The sequence below is a fragment of the Mastacembelus armatus genome, chromosome 7 (genome assembly GCF_900324485.2).
Source record: "Mastacembelus armatus chromosome 7, fMasArm1.2, whole genome shotgun sequence".
Lineage (NCBI taxonomy): Eukaryota > Metazoa > Chordata > Actinopteri > Synbranchiformes > Mastacembelidae > Mastacembelus > Mastacembelus armatus.
Window position 1 is genome coordinate 17173412 of NC_046639.1, and position 22117 is coordinate 17195528.

Sequence of the window (22117 nt, forward strand, 5' to 3'; positions counted from 1 at the left end):
TCACAGCAAAGTTCCTAAGTCCTCGTCTGCTGCCATCCACAAAACAGCCAATCAGATTAGGACACAGAGGACAGAATGATGAAAATTCTTTTCAGTGTTTTCATGACTGACAGGGGAATATTCCCCATTATGCACTCTGAGGAATCATCTGAAAAGTGATGAACTGTGTTTATTATTTCCCAACCAGGATGTGAAGGCACAACGCAGCGTCCCTCTGATTGGCTTTGAGGTCTCGCTACCTGAGTCATGTGACCGCTTGGAGCGACGCCATGCCTTCAAGATCTCCCAGAGTCACCTGACCCTATACTTCAGTGCAGAAGGGGAGGAACTACAGCGACGATGGATGGACATCCTGTCAAGGGCCGGGAGGGGGGAGGAGCCTCAGGTCCATAGGCCAATTGTGGAGAGTTTGGAGGAGGAAGGGGAGGAGCTAGCAGCTGAGGAGGAGGGCGAGAACACGTGATTCTGTTGGATGTGGAACAATGGCGACGATGAAGGCAGGATCTTTAAATTAAGATCAATCCCTTTTGGTGACCAGTACAAACCCGTACAAATTGGTACATACAGTAGTAGCTAAAATATACATTAAAACACACACACACACACACACACACTCAGCTCTTTGTGTATTTAAAGTTGCGTGGTTCGTCTGCATGATTCTTCCCTACTGTTGTCACAAGATGGCGTTTCACCCTCTCAGTTCACCTTTGCCACCTGTGACGTGAGGTGGGTGGAGCCTTTGCTTACGCAGTTATCTTTTATAAATTTCTTCTTTGTAAATTGCCACAGTAAACTTTCAACAGAAACATCAGGACACAAACCACAGCAGCTGGGATTTCCATGGAAGGTCTCTAAATACTACAGTACCCATGAGCCTCAGTTGCTGTTACTATGGAGACGCCTCCATCTAGAGCTGTGACATATTAAAAAAAAAAAAAGTTCCAAAAATCCCAATTTGTGAATTTTTCCACTGAATTTAACTGTAAACTCCACCATCAGCTGCAAACTCTGATTGGATGATTCTTACGATGAAGTCAAGCATAAGCACATTATAATAATAATCTTATATTTGCAGTTGTGGGCTCACTGATGGATCAGCGCAAGTTCTTCAACCTCTTCCTTCGTTATGTGGTATTAATTTTGCGGCGACCTCAGTTGTTGTGAGTGTCCGTACATTTCTTTAAAGCGTGTTTCACACCATATTGGACAGTAAAATGAATATAACATGGATGCCGGTTTGTTAAAACTCCACTCTGGCATCATGTCGCTGTTCTCTCAGCTTGGTCTCTTTTCCTGATGGGGCCCAAGTTCCTGAACATTGGTTCAATTGTTCAGTTTGTATAGTGCCAAATCACAATACAATCATCTCAAGGCACTTTACATAAAAACCCAACAAATCCCTTCTGAGCAGCACTTGGCGACAGTGGAGTGGAAAAACTCGCTTTAACAGAAGAAAACTTCCAACCATCCACAGGTGGATGCAGCTCGTTTCTTTGAGAATATGGACCCTGAACTCCAAGAAGACCTGAGTTTTCCTGCACAGGCCAGTGAAACACACCCATCTGCTGGAAGTTACGCAGCCACAATATGACAGGAGCCTACCTGTATACCATTAAACTAAATCTAACCCAATCCCAGTTTCCTGCAGAATCATGATCTTACTGGCCGATTCTGCTTTGCATCTGATGGTCCTGTTACTATGTTAACGCAGGAAGCAGTGCAGTCTTTGCACAGAACATGGATGAATTAATGTGACATCTATGCACCCATGCAGTGCAGAAAGCGTCATTTGGCCTGTGTAGGACAGAGTGGTGGATTCCATGGGCCAGAGTCCGCTTCCCATCCCGTAACCAAACCCAGGATCTTTGCCTAATGTTACGCAGACTCTTAGGTACCATGCATAGGTTTTGTGAGAATTTTAAAAATTAAAGTCAGGTGTAATCTGGGGTTTTGTAGAAGGGCATCATTTCAGTGTCTTGTCTGGTGAAGACAACATCCAGACCCAGAGTCCAGATCCCAGCTGAGAGCTGAGACCCCGCCTTCAGCCCACAATGATGCTGCTGCTGCTGCGTCACATTGGATGATTAATGAGATTCCTCCATGTTTTTAGGATGTAAAGTTTAGCAGTGCTGCTTTCTGTATCCCAGGCATGTCAGCAGGAGTCAGATATTTGACCATGAATGATGCTGTCAGAGGAAACAAGAAAGACTGATCTTTAAATACACTAAAAAGAAAATTTCATTTTTAATCCAAATTTCCACTGAATAAAAGAATCTACAGTTTTATTTTTTTTTTTCATCACGGCTGACCTTCAACATGCCATTCACTTGTCTTTAGGTAAACTACATTTCCCAGGCACCTCTGCTCTGAGTTGTTGACTCCTTTAACCTGAAGCGTCTTTGCTGCCAAAACAGGGTCCTGCTGGTTTTTCAAAAAGAACAAAAAAGAAAACCAAGGTACTTGGTTCTTCACTGTTCTGCAGAAACCTCATTATTAGTTCATCTGGATCAGTTTGTTCTTCGTGAAATGTCAAAATGACTCCAGATGAGCATGTTCTTTATTCCACCCAACTTTTAAAAACAGAAACGTGAAGCAGAGAAACTGGAGCCAGGTTAAGTTTTAATGCAGAAAGATTTTCTCTTTGTTTCCTGTCACAAATACAATAGTTGTAATACAAATAAAAATACTCAGGACTGTTTAAGTCATGATAAATAACTATAGAAACTGTTAATATTAAACTTAAAGTTTTACTGGCTGATCAAACATTTCACCTAATCACATTAGTTTCACTTATTTAATGATTTGATTTAGTAGTTTGCACTTTTTTAATTTAATATCAAAGCTGTGATGTAAACTCATTCATATTCATCTATTAATCCCTTATCCTGCAAGAGGATGGGGCCTAACTGTAAAATAAGTTTGAAAACACAATTTAAAAACATGAAATACAATCATTATTTTGTTAATTAAATTATTCATTGATTCACTGACAAACTGGAAATGAATCAGATAAAACAAATAAAATAAAAACCTGCATCCAGTTTGTTTTTTCTGTTTTCTGTCCTAGTAAACTCAATATTTGAGTTTTTTGGCTGTTAAAAAAAAAAAAAAAAATTTCTGCAGGTGCCTGTCCATACAGCAATGTGATTAACCCAGAAAATAATACCTACTAATGGAAATAGGCCCTGTGAGACATGAGGTTTTTGCCAGACACTTGTGAAGAGAGGTGGTTTTAGTTGGTTGTAAAACATCTGTCGAGTTGTTAAAGATGGAAACATAAAGAGTCTACGAGGGAACCCAGAAATTGGACTGGACTGAAAACCTCAGACTGAACCAGGGGTGATGGAACCGTGTCACTTTGCTGGATGTTGGACATGAATCCAGCGATTAGATGAAGCCGAACTGAATTGACTCGAAAAGAAAAACTGAAGAATTTAGTTGTTTTTTTTATCATCTTGAATTCCAGTGGTGCAGTATTTCTCTCTCTGTCTCCATAAACAGCTTTTGGACAAAGTGTTTTGATAGTGAAAAGCAAATATTATTCATATTATTACTGTTATTCTGATGAATCTATCTGATGCTATGAACTGAAACCACAGACGTCTTGTTGGATATTTCTGTGTTTATGAGTCTAGGTTGTGTTTTGATGTTTGCTCGATGCAAGTTGATGCAAGAAGAAAACAGAGAAAGTTTTTGTAAATATAATTTATTCTCCTGCGACGCCCCCGGTCATATTACTGTGTAAAGGTCAAAGGTTAAGCCTTGCTGTTCCTCCACACGGCCAGAGCCAAACAGACGCCATGTTGGCTCCAGTTTAGATGAAAGTTAAAAGGCACGATCGGACATTTTAGCCCTGCTGTTCTCTGCTCCAGATGCATCACATGGATTAAAGTTCCACTTCTGTGTAGAGATCAGTCAGAGATGTGTTAGTCTAGTTTAGCACAAATGCTTTTTTGTGTGTGATTGAGAGAATGCAGTTCATGCTCAAAGACAACAAGCTATAGCACAATGCTAATCTTTGGGTAAAGGGTGCTTGGGTAAACTAACAGTTTAAGTTCTATCTGTTGTAGGCTAACAGTATTTGGTCTCTAATTTTAACTGAAATCATTTGGCCTAACCCAACACATCAGGGATTGGTCATCTTATCACAAACTGGTCATTGGATGACGTGTGTTAACTGTCTCCCCTACTCCTAGCATTTGTGCTAAGCTAGGCTAACCATGTCCTGCTAACCATCTGAAACATGTGACTCTGGGTTACACAATGTTTGAACATTTGTAAAAATGTCAAACTCTTTCTTTAATTCTACCTCTGTCCATCCCTGGTGCTCAGTCTGTGCATGGCTCTGGTTGTCACAGGCTGTTTTTAGCATGTTTTTGCTGTGTGAAACAGACTCCAGCTGCGTGTCGTCCTCTCCTCCCTCAGTGGAAGGCCAGTAACTTACAGCTGCCATCACCACCAGTTGTTCCAGTGTGGTGGAAAGGTTTTGGAACTTTCAGTTAGGATGGTTTGTTTTTGAGCTGTCAGTGCTTATTTTGCTTCTTATGTGCGAGTTCCCCTCTTTCAGTTGTCAGACCTTTGCAGACTGGTTCTGACCAGTCCTGGCTGGTCTTTGATGGTTCTGACCAGTGTGAGCATGATCCAGTTGAACAGTGGTGTGATGTATTAGTCCAGTGTGCACTTTCTTTCTTAATGCGCCAAAGCACTTATAGGAACTGTTCAGTATTCAGAGTGAAGTTGTAGGCTAATACATCAGCTCGGCTTTATGTGTTAAGTGTTTCTTGTTGTTATTTGGTCTGGATAACACATGTCAGTTCTTAACCAGTTATAGTCTGTTACACCGGTTTGAGTCGCTTACAACTGGAGATGAGAACAACTACATGACAACATGAGTGAAATACATTTTGGTTTAGATGTGAAGGTTATGGTCAGTTTTTCAAGCTGAGCACAAATATTTTCACAGCCTGCTAACACAAGCTAGCTCTGGGCTAGCTCTACTCCCAAAACGACTAACCACACTTGAAAAAACAATGCATAAATTAAAACTGAGGCAGTGGCACATTACAGTTTTATGAGTTCTGATTTCCCTCTATGCTGATAAAACAAGTGAAAGCCACCCAAGCTAATGTCGAATAATGTCTTAGCAAAGCATATGTGAGTGACCTTCTTGGTCAGGGTCACAGTTTGTATGTGATGAGGAAGCTAATGGTCGTGCTGCCGTGCCTTTTAGATGGCTAACAGTGGTTTTCATCTGCCTCAGTTTGAGTTAGTGCCAGTATTTGACAGTATTGTAACAGAACAGTGGAGGCAATGAATCAAATCAAAGGGGCGTTGATCAAGTAGACACAGGAAGTAAGTCCTGCCCAGACCAGAAGGTGTCAGATTAAAGGTGCTAGAGGCTAGAGACAGTGCAGGGTTGGTTGGCGAGCTGTTTACATGCTTAATCTTGCTCTTAAAGTCACAACAGTTTTCTGTTTTTCAAGGTGCCTGAGCTATGACATGTCATGTACGTTTTATCCTGTCCAAGAAATAAGTTAAAATTTAAAACTCCAGTTATAACCAGTCTTTACTCGTTGGCAGAAGGTTCAACCAGTTGTTGCCTATTTTAATCAAAAAACAAGTTTCCATTGGCTTAAGCTTTTACAAAGAAGCTTTTTCAGCCAGTTTTGACCAGTTAGAGCTGACACTAGTCAGCGGTGACTCCATCTGCTCAGTATGAAACTAAAGCAACTAATTCCTGCTGCAGCCAGTTACAGGTGGTATAAACTGGTTCTGTCTGGTTTGAGCTGATTTTATTCACACCGGCTGTGTTTTACAGCTGATCCAGATGTTGGCCTTACAGATTCTCACAGACTTGTTTTTTCTGCCTGTGCCAAATAAGACCACTCAGTCACTTTCAGAGTTTAGCTGTCCATTCTGTGGTTTTGTATTTATTTAAATCCAAAGGTTTATTAAGAGCCTATGCTTTTTAGTTCCTTCCTGAGTTGTTGGTCCTCGTATGGGACTGTTACACTGTTGAATCAATCTGCAGTGAAACATCCTTCACCTTTTCAAACCATGTTAGTGTTTGATTCCTCATATGGCTGCAGCGTTACAGATATATTACCGGACTGGCCTAAAGGCACAAGAGAGGATGCCAAAAGGTGATGGACCCGGGACCAGAGCCTCTGTCTGAAGTGAGTTTTAATAGTGTTGATAGTGACAAAAAATAATAATGACCACAAAGAAATACAAAACAACTACAGGGGCACAAAACATGGAGCCAACTACCTGTCTGTTCCCGGGGCCCATTTTCTAATAATCCATTGATACTGTTACCATAGAGACCTTTAGAATTTTCACCAGGGGTCTTCTGATGAAGCTGAAACTTGCATGACATAAACAGAATAATAATAAATGAATAGCAACATTTTGGCATGTTGATTATAAACATTTCCAAATATGATTAAACACCTTTATAATACAGGAGCTGTTAAAGAACCAGTCAGAGGAGGACTAGACTGTGATGTCATGTAGTTTCATGACATCATTTTTTGTGACCAGATCTCTTTTTGTGGTTACTGTGTTACCATGGTAATCACCAGGTTCCAAAGCCCATGTTCACATCACTGTGAGGGTTTATTACTATAGCAACCACTGGGCTCTAGTTACCATGACAACAGCATCCCCATCATCCCTGTTTCCAGGTGTAACAGCAGCATGGTTGTATATTGTTCTTCGTCCTGTTGTAGTTCTGGTATCTTATTATTATTATTATTATTATTGTTTATTGATTGATTACAGGCTATTGGTTAGTGGCCGGCCACTGCCTTCCATGCTGTCTGTGTCTGTTAACCATGACACCCCTCTGTACGAAAATAAACTGAAATGTTTATGAGGTTGTAAATAAAATAAAAACATAAAAACTGACCACACGACACCGGCGGTACTGCTGTTTGTACTATTACTACTACTACAACTACTATTTGATTCAACAATCTTGATTAAAAAATTTTTGGAACCATTTAGATATGAAGCAACAGCACCATCCAGTGATCAGTCGATTTATGTGATTTACAAGATGCAGATGGTCAATCAGATCAAGATATTTTTGTAAACACAAATAGTTGTTTGTTAAATGTCCCTCATCAGAATATATAGATATATTTTGTTTTGTAAATATATGTTTGTGAAGGTAATACTCTTAATGTAGTATTTGTAGCCTAATACTTTGACTATAAAGTACTTCATGTCTTTTCAAGATTCTATAATTGAATGAAGCAGTTTTTCCCAGACAAATCAACTATGAAGCTGGATAGATCAGAGGTGATGCTGCATTACTACTGTACTACTACTACTACTACTACTACTACTACTACTACTATTAATCCTAATACAGCAGATACTAATACCACTGGATGAGTGCTGATACCTGGATGTTTATATTACAGTTCCTAAATGTTCCCTTTATTGTCCTCTCAGCTTCATTAGACCCAAATGTGGGACCTGGACTAGGTGTGGTAGGGGGTCCTCGTTGACACATGAAAACATGAATGTTACGTCATTTGGTCAGCAGCTAGTTCCAGGGTCCAGAACAAACTGCCAGGTGAAGATGAGGCCGACGTCCTTATCTCTGACCCAGAGCGGTAGATTTAAGATGTTTTCTCTATTGCTCTAGAATGATGAAACTACAAAAAACAAGATCTTTGCTCCGCCCCGCCCCTCGCCCCCTTTTAGCTTTGTGATTGGTCAGGTCTCCTCTCATATCATATGGGCGGTACTGGGATGACGTCACTATGGGTTTCCCCTCACTTCCCGTAAACGAAGCGACAACAACAAATAATATGGCGGACTCTGCTACAGCAGCAGCTCATTGGCTGACAGTAAATCCAACCGCACTCCCATTGGCTGGGGTTGAGCAGAACAGGGGCTGATTGGTCCAAGGGAAATCACTCCAGACGGTGAGACCCACCTCTTGGACGGGAGATACACATAGAATCAATACATGTAGAAAACACCTCTGCCTTCACGACATTATTACACCAATGTAAACAATGTATGTATTTAATAAAACAAATAAATGTATTTGTTGTTTATTTATATATTCAACTGACGCAGGACTTCTGTTGGTAATAATATTCTGTTTATTGATTATTGATGGTCTGATCTGTGTATCGTGTTTCTATGTCCAATGCATTCTGACGGTCTGTGGCTCAGTCTGTAGTCCAGTCTTTGGTCCGGTGTGCAGACCGTTCTTTCAGCAAATACAAACCTGGGATCTGTTCTTCTCTCTCTGGAGGATCTGTGGTCCTGGTTTTCAGCACTCAATTCGGATCAGACTGTTTTTCTGGACTGAAGCATGTCTCTGTTTGTGCTACACTGATTTCACACCAGAGATAAGAATGTCAGCTGTCAGCTCAGACCCTGTCCAGAACCGAACTGGAGCCGAGCCGGAGCACCAGGAAATCGGGATCCTGCAGCCGCAGACCGTGTTTGTCATTCTGGACTCGGCGGAAACGCTAAACCTAGTCCGGTGAGTCCGGCTAGACACCGGAAGTTCTATGAAGTACCTAAAGAGAGACCCTGACACCAAATTCCACTCAAAAATCTGTAGGTTTAGGTTCGTTGTGTTCATCGTTACCAAAAACTGTTCTTGCGGGGTTTGGATCTGTAGGCTAGTCTGGTAAAATCCACATAACGTCAGTAATTATTAACCAAGAATAGTTGAGTTCAACAACAGGACAGTAACTTAAGAAAGTAAACATGGTTTGGGATTTTGTATAGATATCTAGTGCCTGAAGACCAACATAAGATTGGTAAATTGGCCGGGAAACGACTTAAGTTTAAACTGCACGAAATTTGAATAGAGTTTGGTGTGACGGGTGTAATAAGTCTCATGCTGAGAAATGTGTTTGTATGTCTATTCCCTGCTGCTCCCTGAACAACTTGCGGAGTTCAAATCCACCGAGTCTGAAATATGACACAAAACCTTTTTACATGAGCCTTTAATAATGTCGATGCAGGTAAAAAAAACAACAACAAATAGCTGCTAATAGCCTGTTTGATAATTTAAATCGACAATGTAATAATCTAAAATCCTTACAGTGTACAAAAACTGTGCCGAATCAGCTGAAGTTAAAAATGTATAAGTTTACTAGTTTAGATTTGTTTTTTAAATTTTGTAGAGGTATGTAAACTTTAAATTGCAGAAATTATGAATAGAGTTTGGCAGAACTTACGGGTTAAAGTGAAGAAGCTAAAGGTTTTTACAGAGCTGAGTGTGTGTTGTAATCGGGATGATGAGGAGGAGGAGGAGGACCTGTCAGAGACTTCTTGTTGTCGCTACCTGACCTTTGACCTGTGACCCTTGCTGCCTCCTAGTGTAATGAGTTATCTTCCCAGGGGAAGCAGAGAGAGATATGTAGAGCAAAAGTCCCTGTCTAGTCCCTGTCGCCCCCCCCCCCACCACCGCATTGTGTGGGGTGAGAGAAAGCAAAAGTAAAAACAAACAGGCGTTGATGTTTGTGTGGAAACTGTCAGTGGAGACACATGAGGAGGACGAGGTCTGATGAAGAGCATTAGAGTCTCAGGTCAGTCTCTATACTATGATGGTTTGAAGTGTTGCTGGAAGCTGAAGCATCAAACATCACCGAGTGATGCTGAAGTGTCTGTGAATATGTGAAGCATCAGCAGGTTTGTGGGCACTGACACCAGCTGTTGTTCTCACCTTGAAATAAAATCTGCTATCATTAAGGTACGTCGGCCTGTCGCCTGGCAGTCAAAGGCCAGGCCTGGAAAGGGTCCATGCCGCTCGGCGCTGTGGTTGATGGCAAAGAGACTCTGTTAGCAAATCCAGCTCGGAGCTGGACTGTGGGGCTTCAGCAGCTGCTTCCTTTTGGTTTTAGAACAAACAGAAAGAGCGCTGACTGAGCTGTAGCCATATATGAAAAGAAAGTTGCTCATAGGTGATTGGATCGTTGTTCCTAGTGAACCTGCTGAGGACACAGACTCTGCCTGTGCCTCATGTGGACGGTGGACAGATTAACAGAAAGTCAGAGGCTGTTTGTGTTTCAGGGTTTTCCCAGAGGAGGATCTGCAGCTCCATGCTAAGGCTCAATTCTAAGTAAGTGAGTCAGCAGGAAGTGAAACCAGAAGGATGACAGATGTTGTTTGTCCGTATTCTTCTTCTCTGGTTCTCAGCAACAGTATTAACCAGCACCAGCTGTCGAGCTACAGTAACAGTCTGCGGTGGTTTAGGACTGACTGTGTGCACAGCTCACTTCCTGTAAGCACATCCACTCACTTCTTCTCCTCAGGTCTTAGTCCCACCCACATTACATGTCAGAAAAAGATGGAGGAGAGAGGAATCTGAATCTCAGTTTCCTTATTATATTGCTCGTCAGTCCTCAGTCGATCTAGAAGTTGCTCTGGTCCGCCATGGTCTAGGACTTCTCAGAGCTCTAATTTCTGCTATGAGGAGCGAGGAGGCTGCTTGGAGCAGCAATAGTTGATGGGAAATATTAGTCAACTTGGACTGATACAGAAGCTATGGATTCTCTTTTCTATTTTATTTGCTCAATGAATTTATCTATTTAAGTTTGCCCCACAGTTTTTGTATTTATGTTTGCTTGTCTTTTCATCTGTGTTGCCAAAATGAACACAGGGTAACACAGCAGTGATTATGGGGCAGGCAGGTTGTGCAAAGCCAAAATAATAAACAGTGTAGATTATAGTTTCTGCAGCCTGTAATATTTATGATCCAAACACACACTCAGTCCATACTCACAGCACATTCCCTGGGGGCGTGTGTGGGAATGTTGGACTCAGACACATCAGTATTTATCCATCTGCAGCGGGAAACTTCCTTTATGTTTCATCCTAATTTGGGGCAATCAATGAACCTTTATGGGAGATTCTGCAGCAACAAACAGTCCTGGCAGTTCTGCTGGATTCCTCGATTTCCTGCAGTTCACGGCCCCTCGCTCTGTTTTCTTCACTCATTTCTGTGTCAGGCTTTTGCAGCTCACTTCTCTCTGTGATATGGAAGTTATTCTGTATATGAGAGACCATTTCAGTGTCATGTCCAGTAGCTTTCTACACACTGGTAAGGCCCCTCCATGTCACCGTATGGGACATGAGCCGAGAACATTTTTTAAAGTACAAATCAATACATTTTTCCCAAGGATGATTTCCATCATGTTAGGTGGATCTGTCTGTCTCTTGAGGCGTCTGATTAGTTCTGTCTGTCTGTCTCTGAGGCGTCTAAATTGGTTCTGTCTGTCTGTCTCTTGAGGCGTCTGATTGGTTCTGTCTGTCTGTCTCTGAGGCGTCTGATTGGTTCTGTCTGTATGTCTGTCTCTGAGGCGTCTGATTGGTTCTGTCTGTATGTCTGTCTCTGAGGCGTTTGATTAGTTCTGTATGTCTGTCTCTGAGGCGTCGGATTGGTTCTGTCTGTCTATCTCTGAGGCGTCTGATTGGTTCTGTCAGTCTGGCTCGAAGGTGTCGGATTGGTTCTGTCTGTCTGTCTGAGGCGTCTGATTTGTTCTGTCTGTCTGTCTCTGAGGCGTCTGATTGGTTCTGTCTGTCTGTCTCTGAGGCGTCTGATTGGTTCTGTCTGTCTGTCTCTGAGGCGTCTGATTGGTTCTGTCTGTATGTCTGTCTCTGAGGCGTCTGATTAGTTCTGTATGTCTGTCTCTGAGGCGTCGGATTGGTTCTGTCTGTCTGTCTCGGAGGCATCGGATTGGTTCTGTCTGTCTGTCTCTGAGGCGTCTGATTGGTTCTGTCTGTCTGTCTCTGAGGCGTCTGATTGGTTCTGTCTGTCTGTCTCTGAGGCGTCTGATTGGTTCTGTCAGTCTGTCTCTGAGGCGTCGGATTGGTTCTGTCAGTCTGTCTCTGAGGCGTCTGATTGGTTCTGTCAGTCTGTCTCTGGCATCTGATTGGTTCTGTCAGTCTGTCTCTGAGGCGTCGGATTGGTTCTGTCTGTCTGTCTCTGAGTCGTCGGATTGGTTCTGTCAGTCTGTCTCTGGCGTCTGATTGGTTCTGTCTCTCTGTCAGGGTGGAGTCTGGGATTGTGGCAGACATCGAGGTTGACGGATTGCTGCCTTCAGACTCTGACACCTTTTACCAGATCAAGAGTCAGCCAATCAGCAACAGGTAACACACACACACACACACACACACACACACACACACAACTGCAAAAATTGACCATATTTCTTTCGGTGCTGAAGAAACATGAATGCCATAAGCTAACTGAGGATGTCAGTGTTCTGACCACATGATATCATGTGATGAAGTCACTAGTCTAACTGATACATGATGTCATCGTCTCTTCAGCGCATCAGCAGCAGCTTCCGCACCTTCATCCTCAGTGGCGTCAGTAATGTCGTCCAGGTAAACGCCGCACTCCTGACTTTATTTTGTACATTCAGGTTCATGTTTCTAACATCAGTGCACAATTTGCTCTGCAAGTGTTGACCTCCTCCCTGCTCCTCTGTGCTCCTCAGGGTTTTGCTGCGTCAGGATCTGATGCGTCAGCAGGCTCTGGAGGAGGAGCACAAGGAGGCGCAGCAGCAACAGCAGCAGCTCCTCTGCTGCAATGACTCCTCCTCCCCAATCTCTGTGTGTGTGTCTCCCTGCCGACCTGCTGCCGTCGTCCCTGTGGAGGTGCTAAAGGTACGAGGAGCAACAGGAGGTGTCGAGACTTCTGAGAGGAAACCAGTGAAGATGCTCTGATTTGTTTCTTGAAGAAACTTTGTATTTCAAGAAGTAAAAGACACAACATTTCTATTATTATATATTATTGTTATTAATATATTATACAACATACTAACAAATTAAATAAAAATAAAGAGTAATAAAGTATTACTGAAGATTTTAACGAAGGATTTTTTTCCTGCAAGTTCATCCAATCACACACTTAATTTTGTCCTTGTTGTTTTTGAGAGTCGGTATAAAAACAGGCTGGATCCTATGTTTCCCATAATGCAACTGTCTGTGTCCCTCAGGTGCAGACTCACCTGGAGAACCCGACCAGGTATCACATCCAGCAGGCTCAGAAGCAGCAGGTGCGTCAGTATCTGTCTACCACTGCCAAGACAGCCAATCAGGAGCCAGCTGCACCACCCCCAAGCCACTCCCCCCAGCCGGGCTCCGCCCCTGAACAACCAACAGACAGCAAACAGGAAGTAATATGTCCTTTTGGTTTATTCAACTGTAAACACACGTGGGGTCAGAATTGCTTTGTTCCCAGCTGTAACCTTGTTTTTCTGCATTCCACTCAGATCTTCAGCGCGGTGCTGTGCTGCAGTACATCTGCTGGAACAGTTGCCCGATGACATGTCAAACCAAACTATATAATCACCTCAGAGTTTCTTTCGATCCTCTTTTCAAGCATGTTCTGACTCGCTCTTATGACTCCTCACATGAAAAATTCCAGTGTGGGCCTCTAACAGCTGATTTAGAGGAGCAATAATTTGAGTTCGCTCAACCACGGTCGGCGTGGTGCTCTGTGAGAAGTTGTGTTACTTTAGCGTAGGTTTCTGATGGTTACACACGGCCTGACGCGCACATACCTCCCAAATCTCAGTTACACATTGTACGCATCCTGCATACTGATTGGTTGATCCGATTCCCATTGGAAGGCAGGGGAAGGCTGTCATTCCAACAACAAAATGGAGCAGCTAGAGGAGAGACCTGCAGACGGAGTTGCTTTTGTCTTCCTCACAGATTTCTGTTTCCTGCCTTCTACCTTTTCTGTTCAGCTACATATACATATGTTCACACAAGTCTAATTCCAGCTCAAACTGTTGCTGCCTATTGGATGGGATTGCTCCATATATATGTGTGCTTATACTGTTCATTATATATATATATATATATATATATATGCATGTATTCAACAGGTATAGAAATGCACAAGGTAACATACAAACAAGGCAGAGTTGTTTAGCTAAAAGTTCAGAAACTGAAAACAGGTTTGTGTCTTTGAGCTTTAGTTTTTTTACTTTTATCCGGTGATCTTGTGGAGGGCCACAACACCCAGGATGAGAACCACTGGACTAAACTAACTGTATCAAAAGTTAAATACCAGCGTGAGGCATTTCCCATCATGCACTGAGGCCAGGATGTCTGAGCGAGTTGGACAGATTAACCTGTCGATAACTACAGCAACAGGCCATGGTGAACTGTTCCTGTATAATGTCGTGTAAAAGTTAAAGGAGCAGTTCAGCAGTTTTTTCTGAGGTTCCTGTTTGAGTCAGTTTGCTGAATCAGTTGTTAGAGAGGATCTGAGTCACCATTTCCAGTTTCTTCAGCATCCAACACAAACATTTTCTTTATTTCAAAAACAACTACAGATGTCAAGAAATTTACGAACCCAGTCAAGCCCTTCACTAAATCTGACACATGAAGTAACAGCTTCACCTGATACCCTGCGCTTCGCAGCACATATGATCCAAACACTGCAAGGTCCTGATTCAATACAACAAAGTTTCTTAACTTCAATTATTGATCTGATCTGAATGAAAATTGAACTGAAACTGTGTCGATCAGATCCTGTAGAGAGAAGACGTCTCACTCTGTTGGAACTACAGACACACTCAGTCCACTCTGGTTGTACAGCAGAATTACAGAGTGGGGCATCTTCCCTGAGAGAGTACAGACACAAGCTGCAGAGAAGTTTTAACCTGACAGCAGACAGTTTCAATGTTGTTCTGTAGTTAGATCCTCATAAAATGAACACTATTAGTAACATAACCTGGTGTCATTACTGAGCTGACACAGTAATGTTCAAGAAAGTTTCATTCTAGAGACAGAACCAGCCCAGGACATCTAATCATAAACACATTAACGTTTCCCTCCAATGTACAATTTTGACACAGGAACAAACTCAAACGCAAAAGCACCTCAGAGACCCCAAACCATGAGAGACTTTACATGGGTGTATTTGTGAAGATCTTCCATGACAGCTGACCATCTTTAGCCCGCTTCCTATCTGATGTGTGATTTGTTCGTTCAGATGGAAGAGACAGTCATGGATGACATCATCAGCCTGGAGTCGAGCCTGAGCGACGACTTTCTGACGCTGATCGACTCTGGACTGCAGCTCGCCAACACGGTAACACACAAAACATTGAGAAAACGTTAAGGAAACAGTTTCAGCTGCGTTTGTGATTAAAATTAAGCACACGCTATCACACTGTGCATACCACATGTGACTTAAAGATGGGTTTAAAGTCTGTTTTAAAATTGGGATTAAGGGCTGGATTAAAACTGGGTTTAAGGTTTGTCTTAAAATTGGGATTAAGGGCTGGATTAAAATTGGGTTTAAGGTTTCTCTTAAAGCTGGGTTTAAAGGTGAGATTAAGGTCTGTTTTAAGGCTGGGTTTAAAGTCTTGCCTTAAAGGCGAGATTAAGGTCTAGTTTAAAGGCCAGTTTAAATAGGGTGTGAATGGGGTTTAAAGCCTGGTTTAAAAGTGGTTTATAGCCGGTCATTTCTTAATCCGAACTCCAGCTGGAAGAGTCGAAAGGTGTGAAACTACGAGAGCAGAAATTCAGTTCAGTTTTCCAGACTTCCTTGTTTGTGCTGCAGCAGCTGTGGGTGGACGCAGAGTCAGTGTGTGTCGACAGATAATAAAGCTCCGGCTTTTTTTGCTTCTTTCTCAAAGAGACGTTTCCTCATTTTTTAACAGTCGTCCAGGCAGAAAGAGGAAGAGAAGCTCTTGGCCGGACTGTATGTTTTTATGACTGTGTGCAATAAGAGGAGATGAGGATTTTGGTTTTACTGCCAGACCATGAGAAGAGGAGGATTAAATCAGAGGTAAAATGTAGTTTGTTTTATTGTTTCAGGTTAGTTTGGAGGGCTTTTGACCTCTGACCTCTATTTTGAGGTAAGTGGGGAAAAAAAGAGAAAAGATCAGATGTGGTAGTTCAGTAAATGCAAACCAGTATTTCACATGTACATATACTGACAGTGTGAAACTGAAATGGAAATGCTTCAATAAAGCAGCAGAAGACTGCAGTCCAAGGACCAGGCTGGTGCTTTTACATGTTTAGCAAACTCATTTTATATTAAACACACAGGTGTGAATTCCATTCATTCCTTTGCAAGAGGAAACATTTTGTTTCTTTGCAAATTGTAAGTTTGGGCTGAGAGATGGCAGATTATCATTAAAAATGCATGTGAAGCTATGAAAGTCTGCGTGGTCTCACAAAGACAGAGGTTGAAGTTTTCCGGATCAAATATGTAACATCTTTTTTTTCATTAGTCAAACTAAAACTACAGCTTGTGCAGAAACAAGCAGTTAGTGTGTTATTCTCCAAGCCAGTACAATCAGTTCATAGTTAAATATGTGCGTGAAACCTGACTAACCCGTCAGTCCGAGTTTTGCTCAGACTCTAGACACATGGACACTTACTGTGTCGGGCCTCAGCTGTGGAACTGCTACTGACTGAGGGAAGAGTTGTTTGAAGGGATTAAGTGCACTGACTGAATCAGTGCAGCACTCTGGTATGTTCCTATGAGTCCAGTTCCCCAGTGACTATGTTCACTGGGAAATCTGCCCAGTGTGAGGTTTCCGTTCATGCTCGGTGTGCGGAGGGAGCAGGAGGCACTTTCTGCAGGAGCACGATAAGATAAGATCAGATAAGCTGCGTCTGTCCACATGCTGAAAGAGCTCAGAGAGAAAACACTGAGACTGATGTGGAGAGTCTCTCATCTGTACTGCTATCAGAGGGAACATGCTGAGTTTTGGTTTTGGTGAGATTTATAAAGAAGCAGCTGTTTGACCAACATTATGAAACACTTTGTCTGAGTAATTTCTACTTGTGGTATCGTATCCAAAGATTTGTCCTGTGGTCGTCTTGGTCGTTCGTCTAGGGCCTTATCAACCCATTGTGGTGATGGGTAAACGAATGAATGAATGAACGAGGGAATGAATGAATTGTAACTGATGCGAGGCAGAAGAAATGAGAAATTCATGAGAAATCACAAGGATCAAATCCTTCAATGAAAGAAGTGGAATTATTGTAAAATGAAACTCGTGGGAGAACGAGGAGGGTGCCGGATGCATGTCTGTGTCGGTCAAACTACAGACAGTGAGTCCAGTCTGGTCTACCACAGACAGCAGGAGGGCACATTTTACTGTCAGTCCAGCTTCTTCATTTGATCTTGCTGCTGCAGTCTGGTCTTTGTGTTAGCCTTTAGCAGCTAACTAAAGAGACTACAGCTGCTAGTGACTCACAGGAAGTCGAAGGCCAGCAGTGTGTGTCAGGAAGGTCGTCCTGCAGCCAATCACAGCACAGGATGCTTTAGATTGTTTGTCATTCTTTTTGACTGATCATTGCCTTTGTCACTCACCTTTTCTATGCTCTCGTTGGTCCTTTCCAGATGCCGGTGTCAGGGACCATGCTGGACGTTTACAGCAGCAGCAGGAGCATGGCTACGCCCACTGTCACCGTTAGCAACAGCTGCCCAGCTGAGCTGCACGCAGTCAAGAGAGAGCTGAGCGGTGGGTTTCCAGATGACATGTGTGTAGTACTACACACACACACACACACACACACACACACACTGCCTCAACCCATGTCTGTAGTTCTTTGTCATGTGAACAGCAAATATGTAGATCTTTATCCTAAACTGTAACCATTAGACAGGATGGGGGGTCTGAAAGTTATTAGCAGCATCTGCAGACATGTGAACAAGGCATTCGTTTTACTGTCGTTTAGGCTTTAATAAAAGTATTTCCAACTACTGAGTCAGCGGTGACTCACACGGGCAGAACCAGAATAGACGAACAGCCCAATGCGCAGTTCTGCCCATTCTGAAGCCAAATGTGCCCCAAAAATGCGTCTCTATTGATTTTCTATATTTATGTTATTCAGGATTTAATATGTAAATAAAAAATAAAACTGGTTTTCACCTTAACCTGATTCTACCTAAAAAAAAAAAAGCAACTGTTTAACTGCTAATTTGTTGTGTAGTTTGATTTTAATGTGCATAGTCAGGACCCAGTGGAAAACTGAGTTCACCTGGTTCCACTGACAGAACAGTCTGGAGAGCTGAGTGCCGATTGGCTCTGTCAGAGTTCCGGGTGAAGCCACGTCCCCGTGTTTCTCCTGTTCTTCTTCAGTTTGATGAGTCAACGTCACTACTTCTTCCAACCTCGTATTTTCCCACATCATCAGTTTCCTCTTTTTGTTCAGGCCACGTGCATGTTTGTCCTCCAAAGTAAAAGTCATCAGTTCTTCAGAAAAACTGCAAATGACACTGATATTCATACATTTTACAGAAAAATAAATTGGAAAAAAAAAAAACACCAATGTGGGGAAAATGTAGTGTGACTGTTTTCTACAGCTGAAAAAAAGTAAAATCTTTGTGGTTTTGTAGATGTGGAGGCCAAAGCTTTGATCAAAGAGCGACAGAAGAAAGACAACCACAACCTCAGTGAGTACTGCAAGACTCTGTCACTCATACAGCACCTGTAACACAGTCGAAATGATTTCCTGGTTTCTGTCAGGACAACATATCCGGGCTGAGGCCATTTGTGTTGTGTTGTCCTATCTGTGCCTGATGGCAAGGTGGAGCCACCCACTGTCAAGTTTAAATAAGGGGAAAACAGGGATTTGTGTTCTATTGTGTGTGTACTGTCACACTTGCACACAGTAATACACACAATACTACACTTTAATGGTAAATACTTTGTACACTAAATTTCTGTAATAGCAGCATTTGAAGTCTGTGATTGTATAGACTGATCTCACCCCAACACAGAAATAACACACTTTAGAAAGCACAGATTTCCCTGCAGTACATACGCTTAACCTGTTCCACTTATGTTGCTGTGGGAGATGGTTCTGGTCAGGGTCAGGGATTGGGGCAGGTGGCATGACGAATAAAATATCACCACACAAGCAACACCACCATTTGGTGTACATATTGTGTGGTTTTTCTATTGTGTTGCCATTGGGGTGAGAGCAGGCTGGATTCTGTAGATGCACTTCAACTTCAGTTTAACCATCAGCCATCAGAAAACAGACCAGAGCAGGTAACTGAAGAAATAAAACATGAGAAAGTATTAGAAACAGCTGGCTGCTCTTCTAACATCTGGATACAAGCCTGAACTTTCACTGGTCTGAATGGAAGTTAAACAGCTGATTTCGCTCCTGAAGCCAGAAATGCAGGCGTGATGGTGTACGGTGGCGGTGTTGTGATGACTCATTTGTTACCTGCTGCGGCTCCGTCTTTGCAGTTTGATCAAAGTTTTGAACAAGCAGCAGCCTCAGTCTCTCCCTGAAAACTCCTGTTGGTGTTTTCTCTGTTCCAGTCGAGAGGAGGAGGAGGTTCAACATCAACGACCGTATCAAAGAACTCGGAGCGCTCATCCCCAGGTCCAGCGACCCGTCAGTACCCTGCTGCACCACTAACACACACACACACACAGCCACAGTACTGCAGCCCAGGTGCAGGGCAGAGAAATGCATTCAGTGTAATGTTTGTTTCTGCAGGTCACACATAGTGGCCAGGAAGTCACCTCCACTTTTTCACCTGTCACTGTCAGAAAAAACTGTCATGTCACCAGGTGATGACATGACTCTTTTCTAACCTGGTCTGTGATTGGTTGATCAGGGAGACGAGGTGGAACAAAGGAACCATCCTGAAGGCGTCGGTGGATTACATCCGCAAACTGCAGAAAGAGCAACACAAAGCTCGAGAGATGGAGGACAGACAGAGGAGGCTGGAGAACACCAACCACTCCCTGCTGCTGCGCATTCAGGTGAGGAGGAGGAGGCCAGGACAGGTGAAGAGGGATGAGGAGGACAGGTGAGGAGAAGCAATAGGAGGAGGTGAAGAGGAGTAGTAGGAGGTAGGGGAAGTACGATGAAGGGAGGACAGGTGAGCTGTTAATCATTCTGCAGGTGAATCAATTAAATGTGGGGTTCCTCAAGGGTCTATTCTTAGTCTTCTCTTATTCAATATCTACATGCTGCCCCTTGCTCAGATTATGGAATACTACAACATTGACTACCATACCTATGCAGATGACACCCAACTTTATATATCAGTATCATCTCATGATTATAGTCCTCTAATTTCATTATGTGAATGTATTAATCAAGTCAAAGAATAGATGTGCCAGAATTTTCTCCAGCTCAATACAGACAAGACAGAAGTGATTGTTTTTGGCCCCAAAAATGAAAGGTCAAAGGTCATTGCTCACCTTGACTCCATGTCATTGAAAGCTACAAATCAAGCCAGAAACCTTGGTGTAATCATTGACTCAGACCTGAATTTTAACAAGCACATAAAATCCATCACTAAATCTTCCTATTACCACCTGAAAAACATTGCTAGAATAAAAGGTTTTCTGTCTAAACAAGATGCAGAAAAACTTGCATGCATTTATCTTCAGCAGGTTAGATTATTGTAATGGCTTGTTTACAGGTCTTAGCAAAAAGTCAATCAGGCAGCTGCAGCTAATCCAGAATGCTGCTGCCAGAGTCCTTACAAACACCAAGAAACTGGACCATATCACACCAGTTCTCAGATCACTACACTGGCTTCCCATTAGTCAAAGGATAGATTTTAAAATCTTATTGCTAGTTTATAAAGCACTAAATGGTTGTGGACCAAAATATATTCAAGATGTATTAGTTCCCTATGAGGTTTCCAGACCCCTCAGGTCATCTGGGACAGGTCTACTGTGTGTTCCCAGAACCAGAACCAAACAAAGTGAAGCAGCATTCAGTTACAATGCTACTCACTTGTGGAACAAACTTCCTGAACACTTGAGGTCTGCTCAAACTGTCAGCTCATTCAAATCAGGACTGAAAACACTGTTGTTTATCGCTGCCTTCAAATAATTGTTCATCCTTGTTTTCTTAATGTGCTTTTACATCTTATTTTAATTTACTTTATTTCATTTAAATTTATTTTATGTTAAATGTCTTTGTTTTTAAATGCTCTTTTCAATGCTTTTAATGTAATTATATGCCTGGAGAATTATATGCCTGTTTTAATGTAATTATATATATATATAATTATAATTATATGTATATATATAATATATATATACTTTGAATTGCGTAGTGTATGAATAGTGCTATACAAATAAATTTGCCTTGCCTTGCCTTGCGTCAGCTTTGAGGGATGAATGAGGGCTTGTTAGTGGAATCTTGTTGACTGAAGAAAATGGAGAGTCGGACTAAATATTTGTTTCTGCTGCAGGAGTTGGAGCTCCAGGCTCGTCTCCATGGCGTCACCTCCTCCACCCTGGAGTCCCAGGTTCTGCTGTCCCCCACGCTGCCTCAGCCCACTTCCTCCGCCCTCGGTCTGGATGGCCTAAATTTTGTGGAGCTGGATGAACCTCGGGGGGCCTCCACAATCTTCTCTCCAGACCTGATGTCTGACGTGGGGCTGACAGAGCTCCATGGCCTGGGAGACCTCCTGATGGAGGAGGGGAGCGGGCAGAAAGGAGGAGTGATGTCTGACCCCCTGTTGTCCTGTGGAGCCTCAAAGACCAGCAGCCAGAGGAGCAGCTTCAGCATGGACGAGGACCTCTGATGATGTCATCATGCACACAGGGACCTGATTGGTCAGCTAGAAGCAGAACTTTTTTTTTAAATAGAACTATTTTTATCAGTGACATCATCAAAAACACTCAAATGTGATGTCACAGGTGTGTCCCACAGTATAACCATGGTAACCACAATGTGTCCTACAGTGTAACCTTGGTAATTACGGTGAATGTCCCTGTGTTCCCATGTCAACCAGTGTCTTCCATTGTCACCATGGTAACAGCCATGTGCCATAGTGTGATGACACTGAACAATAGACCAAAAGGTGATTGGCTGCTACTGAACAAACTCACAGGTGATTGGTTGGCAGAGGAGCAGCTATTCTGAGCTCCAGCTGACTAAAGCTAATCAGTAACTCATTACTGCAAAATAAAATCTTTATTGGCTGGACCCTTCTTGCTACAGTTCTTATTGGTTGTATTTCATCAGTGCTCTGCTCTGATTGGTCCTAAGCTAAAGCTAAAAGCTAACATTCTGTGGTCCACCCGGAGTGGTTGACCTGTCCTGCCTGATAAAGAAAATGTGCGACAAGAGCAACACTGACGCAAAGTTAAGATTGTGA

At 42.6% G+C, this 22117-nt stretch overlaps 2 protein-coding genes across 4 annotated transcripts in view; both read left to right on the top strand.

The window, feature by feature from the left end:
• Positions 1 to 6904, top strand: part of fgd1 (FYVE, RhoGEF and PH domain containing 1) — a 28387-nt gene extending 21483 nt beyond the window's left edge. The window contains exon 18 of the mRNA XM_026333124.1: positions 188 to 6904. Within this exon, the coding sequence (XP_026188909.1) occupies positions 188 to 463 (276 nt within the window). The 3' untranslated portion in view covers positions 464 to 6904. The remainder of the gene's footprint in view (positions 1 to 187) is intronic.
• Positions 6905 to 8161: 1257 nt separating this feature from the next.
• On the top strand, positions 8162 to 21950 carry tfe3a (transcription factor binding to IGHM enhancer 3a). Of its 3 annotated transcripts, none has more exons than XM_026332661.2 (11): positions 8162 to 8512; positions 12034 to 12132; positions 12316 to 12372; positions 12486 to 12654; positions 12987 to 13166; positions 14999 to 15097; positions 17369 to 17489; positions 18368 to 18424; positions 19305 to 19368; positions 19607 to 19754; positions 21206 to 21950. In XM_026332661.2, exons 1-11 carry the CDS (start codon positions 8382 to 8384, stop codon positions 21539 to 21541), a joined length of 1461 nt encoding a protein of 486 aa, XP_026188446.1. In that variant the 5' UTR covers positions 8162 to 8381; the 3' UTR covers positions 21542 to 21950. The 3 variants fall into 3 exon arrangements, with proteins under 3 accessions (XP_026188446.1, XP_026188445.1, XP_026188447.1); XM_026332660.2 differs by having other exon boundaries at positions 8382 to 8512; positions 19305 to 19380; XM_026332662.2 differs by lacking the exon at positions 8162 to 8512 and adding an exon at positions 9430 to 9569 and having other exon boundaries at positions 19305 to 19380.
• The last annotated feature ends 167 nt before the right edge of the window (positions 21951 to 22117 follow it).

What these genes read in the sequence shown, in the direction of transcription:
- tfe3a (XM_026332660.2), top strand. Translation starts at nt 8,382, where the DNA reads ATGTCAGCTGTCAGCTCAGACCCTGTCCAGAACCGAACTGGAGCCGAG. An exon ending in GACTGCAGCTCGCCAACACG is followed by an intron (nt 15,098 to 17,368) that starts GTAACACACAAA and finishes GGTCCTTTCCAG; the next exon opens with ATGCCGGTGTCAGGGACCAT. An exon ending in GAAAGACAACCACAACCTCA is followed by an intron (nt 18,425 to 19,304) that starts GTGAGTACTGCA and finishes TCTCTGTTCCAG; the next exon opens with TCGAGAGGAGGAGGAGGTTC.